The 17962-nt window shown below is 39.2% G+C and overlaps 1 protein-coding gene across 5 annotated transcripts in view; it reads left to right on the top strand.

Moving 5' to 3' along the window:
• PHACTR1 (phosphatase and actin regulator 1) overlaps positions 1 to 17962 on the top strand; it is a 1119307-nt gene that overhangs the window by 634073 nt on the left and 467272 nt on the right. For all 5 annotated transcript variants that reach the window (XM_086965260.1, XM_086965262.1, XM_086965265.1 and 2 more), the window contains exon 2: positions 3740 to 3904. In XM_086965260.1, the coding sequence (XP_086821386.1) occupies positions 3740 to 3904 (165 nt within the window). The remainder of the gene's footprint in view (positions 1 to 3739; positions 3905 to 17962) is intronic.

Raw genomic sequence — 17962 nt, 5'->3', positions numbered from 1 at the left:
TAGGGTTCAGGGCTAGGTTTGGGTTTTGGGGTACAGGGGCATTTTTAGGGTTATGGGGTAGGTTTGAGTTTTGGGGTATAGGGATATTTTTAGGGTTCAGGGCTAGGTTTGGGTTTTTTGGTACAGGGGTATTTTAAGGGTTCAGGGCTAGGTTTGGGTTTTGGGGTACAGGGGTATTTTATGGTTCAGGGGTAGGTTTGAGTTTTGGGTTACAGTGGAATTTTTAGGGTTCAGGGTTAGGTTTGGGGTTTGGGGTACAGGGGTATTTTTAGGGTTCAGGGGTAGGTTTGGGTTTTGAGGTACAGGGGTATTTATAGGGTTCAGGGCTAGGTTTGGGTTTTGGGGTATTTTTAGGGTTTAGGGATAGGTTTGGGTTTTGGGGTACAGGGTATATTTATAGGGTTAAGATGGGTTAGTGTTTAAGGGTGTTGGGGTATTTTAAGGAGTAATGGTGGGTTATGATTATGGGATGCAGGGGTATTTAAAGGGAGCAGGGTGGGATTAGCACACGATATGAGACATGGCATGAAGGGCGGAATGTACCACACGCCCCCAGGGTTTGTCACGCCCCAGCACACGCCGACAGAACAACGCAGACACGCCCACAAGGGACTACTTTGCTGGCACGGTTCTTTTACCTTTTAAATGTATATGGTGGGCGTCTGCATAGCCTATGTCCTTCTGCTGCAACTGCCCTTTCCAACGCTGTATTGGGTGTTGTGATTGGTGCTGTGGTTCCTGAGATTACCCGCCTCAAAGGTTAGGGCTCTCTCTTTATTATATTAGTATAGATAATAAAAAATACTTCTTACTACCCTTGAAAACTATGCAACCCTAAACATTGAAATATCCTTACTCCCCCTCAATACTACCCTCCCCTAAACAGAAAAAACCTTTAATACCCCTCAGTACTACCTAGCCCTGATCCCCAAAACTCCTTACTACCCATTTTCACCATCCTCCCTGTGTCCTAAAAATGCCTTACTACCCCTGTGCATCACCCATTCCGAAGCCCTAAAAACTCCCCACAACCACTATGCTCCACCCATAGCTGCACCTTAAAAACGACTTGTTATCCTTATCCACCACTCATCCATGATCCCCCAAAACTCTTATGGACCTTAACATATCCATACTATCCTTATGCACCACCTATCCCTAACAACTCATTACTACCCTTATACACTACCAGTCACTAAAATCAATTATTACCCTGAACAGTACTCATACAGTACACTTACTGCCCCTCATGCTTATATAATAAGTGATGGGCCCAAACCTTTGCCCACAAGCTGCGGCCGGTGCTGATGAAGTTCATAGTCCCGTATACCAAGGCTGCATAGTCTTAATTCCACCTCATGCATCTTTAATCCCACTCCAAACTTTCCCTGACCCCCCATCTAACTCCTGCACTTCCTTTCTTATTCCATTATCTGTTTGTCACTGTTTTCTATCTTTCTCTTCCTTCTTTGTTTCCCCCTTTTTTGTGTTTTGCCCTCTCTTGATGAAATTCTGATGAGGAAAGATACGTGCTGGTGCTGGAACAAAAGTGCTGGTGGGTCCCACCTGCAACCACCGGCTCAAATTAAGCACTGACTGCCCCAACAACCTATTCATCAGCTAACCCTACACTAACCATCGCTAAACTTCCCTCCCCAAATAATTTGTTGCAATTGCAAGAAGTTTTAATTTACCACGTTAAATCTTAATTAGCTGTGATGTTTAAAACTTTTTGGTAACAGAAATATAAAGTTGACTCTAGAGAAGAGGAAATTGTAGTACTTACTATTTGGGATTTTTGTTGATTTTTGCAGTGTTGCTAGCTGGTAACAAGCTTCTCCATGGAAATAATTAAAGGATTGGTCCTCCGAGAAATGATACTTGGAAAGAGCAGGCTGAATTTGCTAGCACCAGCACAAGTTCAGCAGCTCTGTGATGGGTTTTTGGGATCCTGGCCCCACTTGTTTATTCACGGACTATAGAGCTTCAGAGACGAGTCCGATGCTGTGCTGTGCTGTGCCAACATCGAAGCTGCCTGCTGCAGGAGAGTCCATTTTACCCAGTGAACCCTCCCGATGACTGTTCTCATCATGCCTGCTTCACTGCCAAATTGCTTTTTGACAGTGCTGCTTATTCCTTTAAATATTGCGTTTTTTTCAATTGTAATATGTTTATAAAAATAGTGAAACTGAGGTACAAAGATACAAGTTGATAAGTTGACCTTTGTAGGTCTGGCAATAGCCAATACCTTGTGGTATGTATCTCTCACCTAATGCTATTTGCTGCTTGAGTGTATCTTTATGCTTCCACATCAGAAATATAAAGTGCTGACAGTCGAGCCTCAGATCTTCACCTTACAGCTCTTAAAACACTTAACTGACGGCGCCATTTTATAATTCAAGGGAGCTCCAAGCACACTAAACTAAACAAGCATTGTCAAAGCCAAGAGGTAGGGAGGTTTAATTTGTTGACGCATGCAGCGTTATTACGTTATAGGGAAACATATTGGAGAAATTCAGAAGAAGCGGACAGAGAGGATTACAGTTGTAATGTAGTCCCTCATGCAGTTCAGTGCAGGCACTGGAGTGGAACTGGAAGGATATATATTTTTAAGAGCCAATAACATTAACACTATTTCCCAGAGTGTTTTTCTTTTAGTATGCCTCAGTGTTCTATTAACACATTTATTTACTATTCATCAGTTATGAATTGAATATACATGGAATCTGTATGTACTGTGCATTTAAATATACCTTGGTTATACACGTTAAAACAGTTTTAAGAGAATTAGAATTCGTTCCATTTCTTTGTCTTACAAATGGTTTTTGATCTGCTCCATTTCGGTAACAATTTCAAGAAGGATCTACTTTTTATTAAAACAAAAATCAGTAAGCCTGGACAGAGTTTGCAGAGTTCTGCGAAGTGACTGAAAATCTCTTCCACGCTACGCAGAGTTACACAAGCGTAGGAGTGCATTCGGTCACGCCGTTCGTTCTGATTTTTAGTGCCAGGTGCTTGTCCTGTGATGCAAAATCAGCACCAATGGGACCATGAGCAGCGCACTTCTTTCTGCCGCTCGAGTAGACATTCTACTCGAGCGGCAGCTTCCTCAACACGAATGGAAGGTTTCTCAACGCGAGCAGATGTGCCTGCCTGCTTTGAGAAATCTCACTGGGAAGTGGTCTACCATTGGATTTTCCTTGCTCGCGCTCACTAACTTAATGTTGGTGAGTAAGGAAAAACTCTGCGCCGCAAAAACTCTGTGTGCTCCTCAGGGTGCAGAAAACTGTGTGAATAGAGCGAAGTTCACAGCTAAGGCCTAAAAATCACACCAATGCTTGCAGCTTTACCACAGAGCATCCAGTTTAAGAAACATTTGCATTGTGCTCACGCATGTTTTACCATATTCTTGCTTTATAGAGAGCTATCCGCCATTTAATATACTGAATATAAGTAGTGTACAGGGATTGGTTATTTTATCCTGCCCCAATTCTATGCCAAGACATTTAGCAGACAAATGAACACAAAACTTCCACCATACTGCAAATAGGCAAGCTATAGGTGAATTTGTCAAATGGGCAGTGACAGGTTGGGGCAGACTAACATTTGTTGGGGCGCATACTTTCCATTTATGAAAACAAACAGCCAAGACAATGGGAGAGGTTGTCTTTCTGTCCTTTTTTTCATTGCTGATTCTTTCGTATTTTCTCTTTTTCCCCCTTTCTCCTGAAAATTGTAGCTGAGGAAGTGGAAAGGCTGGCCTCGATGCGCTCTGATTCCCTAGTGCCGGGAACCCACACACCTCCAATCAGAAGAAGAAGCAAGTTTGCTACGCTAGGGAGGATTTTCAAGCCGTGGAAATGGAGGAAGAAGAAAAGCGAAAAGTTCAAACAGACATCTGCAGGTAAGGACGTTCTTTGAGTGAAGTATGGAGTATTATAATCTGCTGTAACACTGGCAGATGTGTTTGTCATCAAGCTTTAATAGACTGCTCCCTAGTGGTCAGAGGATTGTCCAGCAAACAGGAAATGAAAATATTGTGTCAGAGTCCAGTTATATCGAAATCAAATCAAATAACAGTACCCAAAATGCTGTAAGTTTCTGAAAATTTGTGACTCAACAGTGAGTACGTTTTGTGTAGATTCAGGGCTACCATGGAATTTTTATTACATTCTATGTTTAACACGATATCAACTGCAGTAGAATCCTTGTTTGTTGCATTTTATTCAACCATTTTGGATCTATTGAAGAAAATGTCACTGTCCAATGTACATGATTGCGATCATCAGAAAGATGTAAAAAAAAAATTATGTAAAAATGTCCATAGTCTGTCATCTTGCTGTTTCTTGCATAGGTTTGATTCATCATTTTAAGCATAGAGTTATTTCAGATGGTAAAAACAGGGGATGGCCTGTGACTCCCTCACTTGTAGACATCTGTGGAAACAAATAAAACTCTGTCATTGTATCTTTCACTATACAAATAATGGTTAGGAAGGTATCTTCGCTGTGTTGAATTAGAGATGATAATGGTTTTTGGAAATTTATTATGAATGATATTATAAATTGCTGACCCCAATTTATGTACATCTACTGAATGGTAAACGAATCACTGTTATTGAACTGTTCTCTATATCAATGATTATGATAAAAGTCCTAGAGCCATTTTGAATCAATGATCGTAATCACATTGGTAAATTTCTGCCAAAGACTAGAAACAGGCAATGGCCTGTGCTGCTCACTACTTCTGTACACCTACTCATTACAATTAAAGATCTAATATTGATGTTCTAGGAATATATAGGAATGTGATAATTGTGTTGCCTCTAATTTGAAAGGTTTACATTGAACACTTAATGTGGCTTAAAAATATCACTATGATCTCTGTATTGCTGCATTTTACTACCGTTTTTGAAAAGCAGTATTTATTGGGCTAAAAAAGGCTTTATAGATTGTGGGTTGGTACATCATCACAGTACCCTTAAGGTACTCTGAAAACCTCAAGTCAGGGTTTTCAGGATAGCAGTTGGGTGACGTGGTCGGAGTGTTTATGATATCAAATTTAGTAAGCACCAGAGATTTGCTAATAACCTTATACACACAGTTTTAATTCCTGCACCCTCACCCTCTGTATGTGACCTCACAAATGAGTGACATCACCAATAGAATTAGTGATGGTGACACTAATTTCCAAGTAAAAATAATGTCTTACCCTCTGTTAGCACTCAACACAGCCATTTTCCATAAACTGACTTTTATAGGGAAATTTGGTGGAATAAGAACATTCAGCATAAAACTGAATCTCTGTCAGTGCCAGGTATGGATAATATAGACAGTCTGCTAAATTAAGATAGGATTATACATCCTGAGCATATCAAGTAGGATATGCCTCAAATACTCAATTACACGTGGTTTAACTTACTAACAACACATACAATGACATCAATTTCTCAGTTAATGTTCACTTAATGTTTGACTCATTGAACCTTTTCGCTCAATTATTCAGTGTGTCATGCACTCCACCAACAAGTAATCTTTCACACTATATGGCAGAGGTTTTGTGTCGGCTACCATGCCAACCAAAATACATCATCACCCCGCTCCTACTAACTACGTTAACTAAGGTTTTCTCTGAGGGTTTCTGTACATATCTCTATCTATCTATCTATCTATCTATCTATCTATCTATCTATCTATCTATCTATCTATCTATCTATCTATCTCAAATATATATATATATATGATTTATGTATTAATCTCTCTGCAAACACACAAATAATCTTCTTAGACCTCTGCGAGAGGGAGTGTGTTTTAATATGAAAGTCTGAGTTGAAGATTATTCAGCAGTGGGTAGAGGAAGACGTAGGTTGGGCATTTCTTTAACTACCATTGTGAATTGTTTGCCAATTGCAAGAAATGATACATCAACAGGAAAACCATCATACACTTGTTTATTTTTGCCTGAGCTCCAACTACATAGTTCTGTTAGGGGTTAGGCTGTTTTCACAGATAGTTAGAAGGACATCCACTCCACTTACAGATGAATATAGGCACCTATGTTACATAAAGGTTGGATCACTGCGAAAAAAGTAGCACATGATTTTGTACCATTTTTGCTGTTTTGCTTAAATGTTTTCGAACTAAGGCAAAAAGGAACAATGAGGTTCTGCGTCATATTTGCTACTTACGTAATAAGGAATCGGGAATTGAGTTCACCTTAAAATGATCAATAGATCAAATTTTTGAAACGTTAAACAACATTGATTGACTCCATTCCTTATGTAACCAGCAAACATATTATAAAGATATTCGGATCAAGGGGTACTGCTGCACCATTTTATTTATTGTGGGCTAAGTTTCAAGCAAACCTTATTTGCTCTGTTGCCGATCACCTACACAGCAGAAAAAAGTGTTACGCCCCATTGCACCATTGTTGCCAAATACAAAATAAGTATGTACTGACTAATGCTGTACAACTTGTTGGTTCTGTGCCCTTTAAAACATACTCTTTCCTTCTCACTCTTTTCCTGGCTTTAAATCGACCTACTCGCAGCTGGGAGGGGGGTGGAGGGTTGAGAGTTGCCATTTCACTGACAGTATTTGCCGCGGTAATCTAGGATTGTAACCTGTCCTGAGTCAAGCAACCACGAAACGGATTTAATCTGTTTATTTAACATTTTTTGCAAACTAATATTTCTTTTAAAAATAAGTGGGTAGTGTTTGGCAAAAGTTGGCTTTGGGGGTCACTTTACCATGAAGAGTATCATGAAATAAGAACACTGACAACAGGAGAGAGCAGCAGTGGGTGTGCCATGGTTGAATGTAAACAAACGTGAGGATAAGGAGAAGAAAAGGTGGTTTTGATCATAAAGGTCAACAAAAAAGATGTAAATCTTCTGTAGAATAGCGGGGAGGTGGATAAATAAGAAAACATTTAGACAGTAAGTGAATGTTATGAGTTTAAATTGATATGGGATCCAGAGCCCAAAAGCACAACCCTCAGTAGGCGTGTTACTGAATTTAAAATAGATTTTCCTCAGGGCACCACCTAGTGAGTCACCAGCGGGGTTACCAAATTTATCCTACATGGAGCTATTTATACCCATTGTCATAGCAAGCGGCACATATTTTGGTTAGGATATGTAGATTCCAGGTGCATGTACACCTCTACTTGTTGCCTCCTTGCCTTCGGTATGAAAAATCACTGTACAGAAACTTAAGGGACATGAACAGTTTTATATTTAGACAAAAAAATGATTGCCTGAGTCGGGTGTAACTAACATGTCGCAGAAAGTTTGTAGTACACTCTGGAGAACCTACCATAGTATTTAACATTAACATACGAATTTGATAAAAACAAAACTTTCAAAGTGTATCCAAGTCTTCATTTTTCATTTTCATGTTTCTTTTGGCATATGACAGCATAAAGCCAATAAAGTCATAAACACCATTGGAGGCTGGGCCTTGACTGCTTTTTCAAAGCATTAGAGGGAATTGTTTTTCGGCCTGTCACAGATAATCAATAGAAGATATTAAACTTTCCTCTAATTTGGCAAACTTTGATCTTGTGGGGTCTTTTATTATTTTAAACACAAATATGTGTCTTTACATGATATTTATAAACAGCAAATGCTATGAACTTCTATGGATTATTGACTCCCTTACTTGAGACTTTCCTATCAGGATGTTGTGTGCTTTTTGGGTATAAGCCATTAGTCTCATTAAAGTTTCTAGTGGCATGAAAAGCTACATATAGTTGTGTGCAGTGGTGACTTGTTTAATCTCTAGGGCATATTTCTCAATTATCGATAACTTCTAATATGGTTTCAAATCAGTGTTAAACACAAAGGTATAACCTTTATCTGTACACCTGCTGTAGTGATGAGAGAAACTGAATTCTTACTTAAGGCTTTTGGCAAAGTAAGTTTAAAAATGTGTTACTGATATCTGCTGTGACATGTCAAGGTCAAATTAACTTTCCATGATTCTCAGATAGGTATATTGAATCACTCACATGTGTAAGCACGAAGTGTTTTCAGCACTGGTAACCTCTGTGATATAAAAGAATATCTAAAGAATAACTCATTATTATTACCTTACCTCAAGCAATAACGGAGCCCTCAACCAACAACATTTTATTGCAACAGGAGCACTTCAAAGAGAGAATTTTACATAAATAAATGTCACCCAAAAATGACACACATTGCAACATATATGGATCAATTATTACAACAAACATTTGTTTTAAAAAAGGTTTGCGAAATTCTAATTCAGGTCTTGAAAACATGTATTCACACTTGAAAAAAAACTAGTTTTCACCCCAAAAAAATATTTGTAAGCAAAACTCAAATTCAGCTTTAGTTTCAATTTTTCTTGGATTTATTCTGTTAATAACAATCCTAGAGATAAAGTCTTCTTACATTGTTGTGAACTAGCAACAGTTTTGCCCACTTTAAAATGTAGCTGAAGACACTGTTTTAAGTTATTTTGTATTGGTAAGAAAAAGGGTTATTAGTTGGGAAGGATATCAGTCCTTCCCAAGTAATAAGTTCAAAGTCTTGTCAGGTCTACAAAGATTAAAAAAATAAACTAGAGTTCATCCCCTATTAGCTATGGCACATAGCTATGCAAAGTCTTTAGTAGTACCAGAACATTCAAAAAGTCAAAGAACAACATAATAAAAATCCTGCAATCAATATCCAACAATAGAAGAAAATAACAAGCCAAATAACATCCAAGCCACTAAAATCCAACAACGGGAACAAAAAAATGAATTAAAAAAATCTGAAAGCAAAAATGTAAGGCACCAATGAGAAGTTACTGGGATCTAGGTCTGATTTCAGGCCAACTGTGATGGGGGAAGGTTGAATACCCCAAGTGGGTCGTCTAAATAGAATAATTCTTCTTCTTACTTAATGTCAGAAATTGAAGTCAAAATACTCCAGTGTGGCAGCGTTGCATGCTTTTTCCAGTGAGGAAGTTGGATAGCCACTGGATGACCTCACTGAAGCTGTTGATTTTGGCCAAAAAAGCTCCAAGCGTAAAATACAAATGTCATGCCTGTCGAAATCCTCATGTCACTCTGACACTTTTTGCACCTTGACCCAGTCAAGATTTTTACTTTTCGATGGAACTCCTATCCTCCAATTATAACCAAGAATTGGCATTACTCACCCTGGTCCCTTTCAAGTTATTGAAATTCCTGAACCTTCCCCAGTTACCCTTCCTGAGCTGTAAGGGGTCACATATCTCACACCCAGGTCTTCCTGCCAAAAGGCCTAAACCATTGTTTTTACTCTGAGAGCAGTTGCCATACCTCCAAGTAGAATGGCTAACAGGAGCCAGCTGCTGGCAGGCTAATGCTAATTAGCCTACTGGAGATTCAGGCAGACAAAGTTTAACATTTTTCAAAGCTGCTTTTCCTAATTATTTATTAAAAATCTAACTTAACCAATAAATCAGATTTTTATTACATGTTATAAATAGTGCCTAAACGGTCTCTGTAGCTTAGCCCATCCTAAAGATAACAGTATTATTATTGTTTTAGTGCACACCGATTTTGGACGTGGAATAACATACTGTGCAAGCCACACATTTTGAATGTGATATAACATACTTTGAAAACTATTGATATCAAATGATGATTAAAATACTTGTGAGTAGGTATGGGCCAAGCACATGGATATGTACTATTTGAAGCTGTGTGCCTAGAGAGACAGTAGACATTCTAGAAAGTAGTCAACATTTTTTACCCCACTTTACATGTGTACTCTTTAAGAGGGTTCAAGGAACGTTTTTGAGTACCACAAGCGAGGCAGTTACACCCACAAAATAAAACATATCAAAAAATTATTCATAATTATAATACCTGCATATGTGAAGAAACTGTGAGGATTCTTACATTTAGTAGTTGTACACAATAATAACGATTATCTTTAATGGACTGAATAAACAGGGTGTTGGAAGGAAAACGTTGGTGATCCATAGAACATAGCGTTATGTAGGGGAATGGTAGGGCTGAAGAGAGCAGTCCAAATCTTATTTAAAAAAGTGTATAAGCTCTTGCATGACGCATCACAATGCAAAATATAGTGACTACTTACCTACCTGTGAAAAGGCCCGCATGTTCAGCGCTAAATTGTTCTGCGTGGCACAAGCACCCTTGCAAACTAGTAAATGTGGGCTTTGATAGGTTTAGACTGTATATCATTTGCAGTTTGTCAGCAAGAATAGGCAATTCATTGTGAGAATAGAACATGCCACTACATGGCCATGTATACTGAGAACATGTATCTTTTCAACGTGGAATCGAGGTGCAGGATGTTTGAAAATTAATTCATTGTATAAACAGTGACAACTTGGCAAATTATCAGTAATTAAGCTGATGATTTTACATCTGCTCAACTTGAATGTGCTTTAATGCAATCAGGTTCCAATAACGTGATGTTAATGAACTAATGAGAATTTACAAGCATAAATGAATTCAGCAACATACATCCCTTACAAATTCTTTTGCACTGAGGTAACGTGTTCACTTGTACTGTGTAACTGCTTGTATTCTGGTATATTTTGATTTGACATTTGTAATCTGAGAATTGTAACTGTAAGGGTTTTGGAAACTCCATCTCTTGCCTGAAAGCTTGGCTTTGCATCGCTGCTCTTTTGCGGCTTTCCTGGCCCGGAATCCTGCTGATGCTAGGTCTGAGGTTTTAAGCAGCACCTGTAAGCAATATTGAATTTGTATGTATTTAAATGTTTAGCACTGAAGATTTAATGAAGTTCTCAATTCCCTAGCAGGTGATCAGCCATGCTTTATAAATTCCGATTGATTGAATGCCACTTGCAGCAGAGTAACAGAAACACAGAAAGTACACTGCATGCTCCCTCCAAACAACAAGGACAGTACTTTAACACCATCAGTGCTGCAGCAATTCCCCTCTGTGCTGCAGATCCTTTACTCCCATTGTTCATGACGAGCTCAGCTCGTCATGAGCACACGAGCAGTGTACTGCATGACGAGCTGAGCTTGTCATGAGCATCGAAGGGGTTAATTCTGAATGGATAAGGTACGATGCGGCTCCTACTGTACATTATATTGCACATATAATGCACCTTGATGTAATATGCTCCGCCTTAGGGTCATGCCACTTGTACAAAAAGACCGGTTAGAGGATGTGGGTGTGTGTGCAAATCAACTCACCAGAGATTGAGGGGTTTTCAGGAGGCCTATAATGTATACATATGAGGACAATTGGCCCATTATGTAGAATGTTCTTATAAAACAGCTTGGATTTATTTGTATTTTATTTGTACTGAATATTTTAATACCTTTTTTAATTATTTTGCTCTGGATAGCTTTTTCATCATATGCACTATTTTGCTTTCTATTTTTTTAAATACCTAGCTCATTGTCTTTTTCTATGTGATAATTTTTACAGACACTGTTATCCTTTGTATAGATCTGTTTAGGCTTATGCTGTTAACAAAAAAAGTAAATAAATACAAATTATTCAAAATATGTTCCATAAAAAACAAAATTTTAAAACACAAACATATGTAATATCACCTCTTGAGTTTACTAGTTCCAACCCATGCAACCCAGATATAAGTGGCCCCAGCTTGTTAGATATATTCTTTTGTATTGTCAACGCTCCGTCCATCACCACCTTTGGTTTTTCTTTGTCCGCCCTAAGTTGGCAGGGTATGCTCAGACGTGAGTCCCATACTCTCCACACCACTGGAGTCAAGCTATCCTGGCTGAAGACGGCTGTAATGTCAGAAACCGGTCCTGGGAAGTTTGATTCCGGTCCAGGGAAGACATGGCTTGGCAGTTCGGGCTGGACTGTTCCCATGAGGCACAGGGTCAGATTGATTTGCATATGGCCATGTCTGAACTGGGGTGGCGGAGTGAGCTAAAGAACAGTGATGGATTAAACCCTGATCAGTTGACTGGGGGGTGAGTGTTTGTATTGTCAACGCTCCGTCCTTCACCACCTTTGGTTTTTTCCCTAGATATATTCTTTGTCAGTGCTAAGGCATAGGAACAGAGCGCCCTCATAGTTTGCAACATTATACGAGTTAATTACAGAGCAGAACATTTTCCTACTGAGTATTAGCATTAAAGGGGAGGAAACATAAAATATATAATAAATAGACTCAGTATCCCCAGTGTTGCAGTCAGAATACTCATTGTTAGCTTCCTTTTCAACCATTTTATAGTATAAACTTTACTAGTCAAAATTATAAAATGATAAGCCTGATCTTATCATTGTATTGCAGAATTTATATTGCACTTACTACCCCTGTGTGTGGTGCTCAAGGGCTTACCTACATCAGTATCTCACTACACCTTCTAGGGTGTGTGGCTGGAGTGATGGCTTTGTTTTGATTATGTGTGGGAAGTGCTTCCATGTTGTGTGTGATGACCACCGAGGTGCAGTTGTTGTGCTATGGGCTCAGAGCGTAGCAGTGTATTGGATGGTGATAAGATAAATAACCTAATTTTTATGCTTTTCAATATACTGGTGGGCAACTTTGTCGGTCCCTTTATGGTGTTTCATATGATATAGTCTGCTTAGCTGGTTACTGTACTACGTTGTCCAATCTGAGAATTTGTATATTGTTGTAGTCTTGGGCTGGCATGGTTGGAGAGAGAGAGAGAGAGAAATGGAGATATCTGTTGGGATGGGTATTTTTACAATCATCCCATATCTGAGTGTCTTTGTGAGATGCAAAGAAGTGGTCAGATTGTATAGATTTTGGGACCTGCAGTGGTGGACTATATTCCGCCCATGTTCAGCAATGTGTGACAGATCGCTTCATGTATTCCATGGCTGCTCATTTGGTGATGTAGCACGCTCAATCTGACTCAATACCACTGTCACTTTCAGCATGCAATGTACATCAGGATATATCTCACTGAAGTATCATTCAAAACCAGCCTGAGTTTTATTCAAGACAATGGTAAATACCAGAGAGCTCTTCTTTGAGTATAATAAGTTTATTGTGTGTGTCTTTTATTCTCCTGGGCGTATATGAATTAATTCTAGAGGGATTCTCCCATACATCATTAGGTTCGTGCAGGTTCAGTTACCTCGCTGTAAGCTGAAGCCACGGCTCTCAGTTTAGAGTTTTAAATTAATAGTTCAGTTGCATCCCAATTTTCCCATCTGGGCAACATCCCACGCCCTGTTACCACAATATTAATATTTTATTTAATAACAGGATTTATTTTTATCCCCACATAACTGGGTGTATTTTTCACCTATTGAAAGATGGTGTGCGAGATAACTTGGAGACATTTATCCTGTAACTGCTGAATAGTTCATCAAAGCAGTCATTAAACATCCACTGAGAAATGACATCTGAGAGTATATATGAGTCTAACGTTTACACTGACGTAATTTGTAACTCCTTCCAATCTCTCACAAAGACACAGCCACTGTTCCCAAAACAAACACTAACAACCATTCTATTACTCCAAACTCATACCACAACATCTCACGAGGACTGCTGCCATAAATGAAATGTCAGTCTGAGGTTGAAGCCTGTCCCTCTTCTCATGTTCCCCCCTCTATAACTCGTACATGGGGCGGAACGCATAGAGTCACCAAACAGTAACATCCTGCTAAGTTTTAAAAATGACTACAGAAAATTGAAAGCAGTTGCCTGTGGTTGAAAATAATACCACCAGAATATTATTTGCATTTCAAAACACAGTTTAATCACACTGCAATCCTGGAGGTGTATTGCATGTGTTTTCTGTTTTGGTTTTTAAAACATAAATAAAAGGTGTTGTCATTTACAATGCTAATAGCTTAAACTCACAAATGCTAGACCTATAGCATTGCAAATGCTTGTTAAATTACTCTGGCTGCTCCTAGAAGAGACCTCCTTTTTTTCTCCCAGTTTTGTTTGCAAGCAAAGCAGCGCCATTGCAGGAAAGCATGTCGTGCCTGCAGAAGGAGAAACTCATTGAAGAAAATAGTGCTCACAGACAAAAAAAAAACTACTGTGTAACAACCGAAGTAATCGGTCTAGTTGTTACGGGAGGTAACACATGAGGCAAGGCGGTACCAAGGAGGGGCTAACAAGCCAAATAATGACTTGGAAGCCAGAGTTTACGAAGGACAACGACCCAAGCCAATTAAAAATATGGGTGGAGTGTGGGCGGGGCTTCAAAGTCATACTCCAGTATCGCATGCCTCGCAGCAGCGCATGCGCTCCCCAGGCTCGACCTAAAAAGGTCTAAACACCAGTATAAAGTGCTGTGTATCATTTAAAAAATCAAATATAGGATCCTTTTTTGAACTATGGAGTATGCTTTTACAGTAACTTTAGACAGGTATTTACAAAGCAGATCTGTCTGTTGTTCGCTGCCATCCATCAGGCTTTGCAAGTGCTTATTTTGCTTTGCAATGGTTTTTGCTAGAATTTTTAAAAAATGCAAAAAGCCCCAATATTTGTAGGTCTAAAAAAGCACAAATTACCAAATTAGTACCTGGCACTGAAGGTACCTACTTTGTGTGCAAATGTACTCCTTGTGGAAGTTTAGAATGCAGTCACACACAGTCAAGTTAAACACTAGCTGATGTGGGTTGGCTCACTGCCTCTTGCTGTTGTGCGTGGAAAAAAAAATGTGAGTGAAGCAAGACCAGACCACTTGGTGAAGAGGGCTGACTGAAAGCATTTTTAAGTAAGTGTATTATATATATATATAATTATACTACTCTCAAAAAATCTTTGCTTACACCAGACCGAAAAAGTTTGATCTGTAGTTCCTATTTTTGTGGTACTCTGATATCTATGAACACTCTAGCAATTCACATTTTTCATTAATGCGGAGACCAGGCCGGACTGGGAACCACAACCGGTCCTGGCAAAGTGCTCGGCCGGCCCTCCCCTTCCCACTCAGGGGTGTTGGAGGGTGCCGCCGAGCTCTTAGCAAGGGCCGGTTTTCGGCCGCTTTTGGTACAGGGCCGGTTTTCGGCCGCTTTTGGTACTGGGCCGATTTTGCAGCTATGCTGCAAAAATGGCCCTTTAACAAAAACGGCCCCCAGGGGCCCAAAACCAGCCCCCACCCGTGCGGTGCACCGGGGGATTGCCCGGGGCCCTCTATGGTCAGTCCGGCCCTGGGTGCAGAATTTCAGGAGACTATCTAATATGAATGTATATACGGGCACCACATTCTTCTGACTAAAAGGGCATGCAATTGAAATGAGCTGTGTCAATCCACATATGGCCAGATAATTTGAAAGTCACTTGGGAACGTAGGAGCCTAGACTTCAAAATTCCACTTGTGTTTTTCTTTAGCTCACGCTAGGCTCTTGGACACCATCATCAATAAAACTTTTTACGGCCACATTATGGCCATAAAAGTACATTTGCACAAAGAGTAACCCAGAAATACAGTATGAATACAAAATGAGAAAAAGAGCATAGCTACTTTACATGTAGAGTTACTTTGAAACAGTTACTTAGCCCTTATATATATTTAGTGTATCGTGATAAAACCTATAATATCAGCTCTAGGACATTTCAAAGCACTTTCCTACAGCAATTTCAAATAACATATCACATTTATATTTTTTGGCAAGCAAGATGCCTAAATCAGAGTAATAGCAAAGTGTCCTAGAATGTTTTGGGTGCTGAATAAATTAACCACCTGCCTAGTCTTCCATAAAGAGGAAGGTAATAATGGTTGGCATACTTGATTTTCCCGGATAGGAACTTCACCCAAGTTAAGATTTTCAGAGTTATCAGAAACCATAAAACAGAGAAAGACTTTCAAGAATAATAAAATAACATATTTAGTTTAGTACCTTTAAATTCAGCAAATCAAAATATGCTTTCTGAGATCAGGGTACGATTAGAATCAGTTTGCAATATTTACTCCACACTGAAGCCTGCAGTGGTAACAGTTCACCGTCAGTACAGTTACCAGCAAAATAAGAAAGTCAACCTTCAATGTTTCGTTTTCACGGCAATGAACAACGTCACACACATTTGTATATTACCATAATTAATCTTAAACTGTGCAATGTTGGCATTAGCAGGGTACCAAACTAAAAAGGCCAAACACAAAAAAGTGCACATGTAAATGAAAACACCAAAATGTAACCGCACAACATGCCAATAGAGCTGCTCTATGTTCCGAATAAACTAGTAATACATATTGAGAATACCTGAGTGATTTCATGGCCTGTAATAGATTTTTAATAGATCATTAATAGATGACAGCCTTCCCTTTCTGTCAACACTTTACTTGTAGTATAGAAATCAAAGTTCTTGCGACCCAACTTAGTTTTGAGAAATAAAATGTAAAACATTGTTTGGTAAATTTCGTTTATAAATGATGGATGTTTGTCGTGCCCCTGACCGTATTACGGGTAACTGCCAAATTTGACTTTCAGCAAAATGTCATTTTACCCAATATCACTTGTACCTCCCAGTAAACCTCTGGCTCTGTTAAACATGTCCCATCCTATCAAAAATGTTGCGGGTATCCTTGAAATTAGTTTTCCAAATAAAAATATCCACAAGAGAAAAATTGTGAAACTATAATTTGTTAATGCGATTACTGCATAGTCATTGAAGTGATGGTTCGCCCTCTGCTCTCTTTAAGTTGTTTACATTCAGTTCGTCTTAAATCTGTCTGCAGAGTTTCTTAATGCAGTCTCTACCTGGGAAACCAATCTATATAGGGAATACCATCTACTTATGTATGGAACTCTGTTCCTGTAGTTTGTTGGCAACTAGTTGAAATTTCTCTTAGATTCACATTCTATTCATAGCTCAATCAGCCAGAGGTTAGGTTCAAAAGTGTTTGTGCTAGTGTTTTTAGGCCTGGTCTTTGACACAGCGTTTGCTCTCTCTCCAAAGTATTGTTTTATTCAGAAAAAATAAATAAATATATATATATTTTTTTTAAACAATTTTTTTATTTAAAAAAAGAAGAAAAAAACAATACATTAAAAACAAAGAATTAGCTGCAGAACATCATAGAAAATTTCTGTATGCCACTGTAAGAGGGGGGCGCATCCAAGTAATACAAGCTGAACCTTATTATTTAATATTCCTATATAGAGAGCTGTTTCGCCAGTGGGTTTCATCCATTGAGCTGTTAAATTGTGACTCTAACTTTGCTTCTGCCCACCACAGTGTAGAGCACAGGGCAAGGCAGAGTTCTGAGCACACCTTTCCTAGTCAGAGAGAACTTTGAACTGGAACAAAAAGTGGGTCACCATCTCCCACTTGTATACAGGCACACAAGACTGGGCTGGGTCGGTTCTCCTTTCATATTCTTTCTCAGGCCAACTTCCTGATGCAGACTTTATGTTGAGTGATGCTCTTCACAACAGGATTGTCTCCAGGCTGGAGAATCCAGAAGAGAGGCACAAAGAAGTGTGATTATTCTGCACCTACCTATCAACAACCAAACAAACAGTGGTCAGGAGGAGAGACAAAAGGTGGGACTCCTCTAAAGGGCCATTCACATTCTGAACAGCAGAGCCTGTAGTCCCTCCCTTAAGCCACACCATCAACCAAATGACAGTTCTCAGGAATACTAATCAGCAGCCCTCTGTTGCAAAAGGACCTATTCAAATTTCCAAGGACAAAGCTGTTTTTACTTCTCCCATTTCAGTGTCTAGATCCCCCTTTCTCCAGTATCTAGAATGACAGCCATACACATCCACTATCTGGGAACAGTATCTCACCTCTATCGTGTGCACATGAATAGGACAGGGTTTTAAAAATGAAATCCGTGTGCCTCTTTCACTCTGGCTCACTCTGACACACACTATGCATGTATCACACTGACCACATACATACATACATACAGCCACACACATGTTGGGATGTTATTGCAAGGTTCCAAATTAGCTTGTAACAGTGGAACTATACACCAGTGGGCCAGCAGGCCACCACACTTGTGGTGCAGATGAAGAGGTCTGGTCACTATT

This window comes from Lissotriton vulgaris, chromosome 4_1 (genome assembly GCF_964263255.1).
Source record: "Lissotriton vulgaris chromosome 4_1, aLisVul1.2, whole genome shotgun sequence".
Classification (NCBI taxonomy): Eukaryota; Metazoa; Chordata; class Amphibia; order Caudata; family Salamandridae; genus Lissotriton; species Lissotriton vulgaris.
Note: the sequence above shows the minus strand (reverse complement) of the source record. Positions and strands in the feature narration are given on the sequence as shown.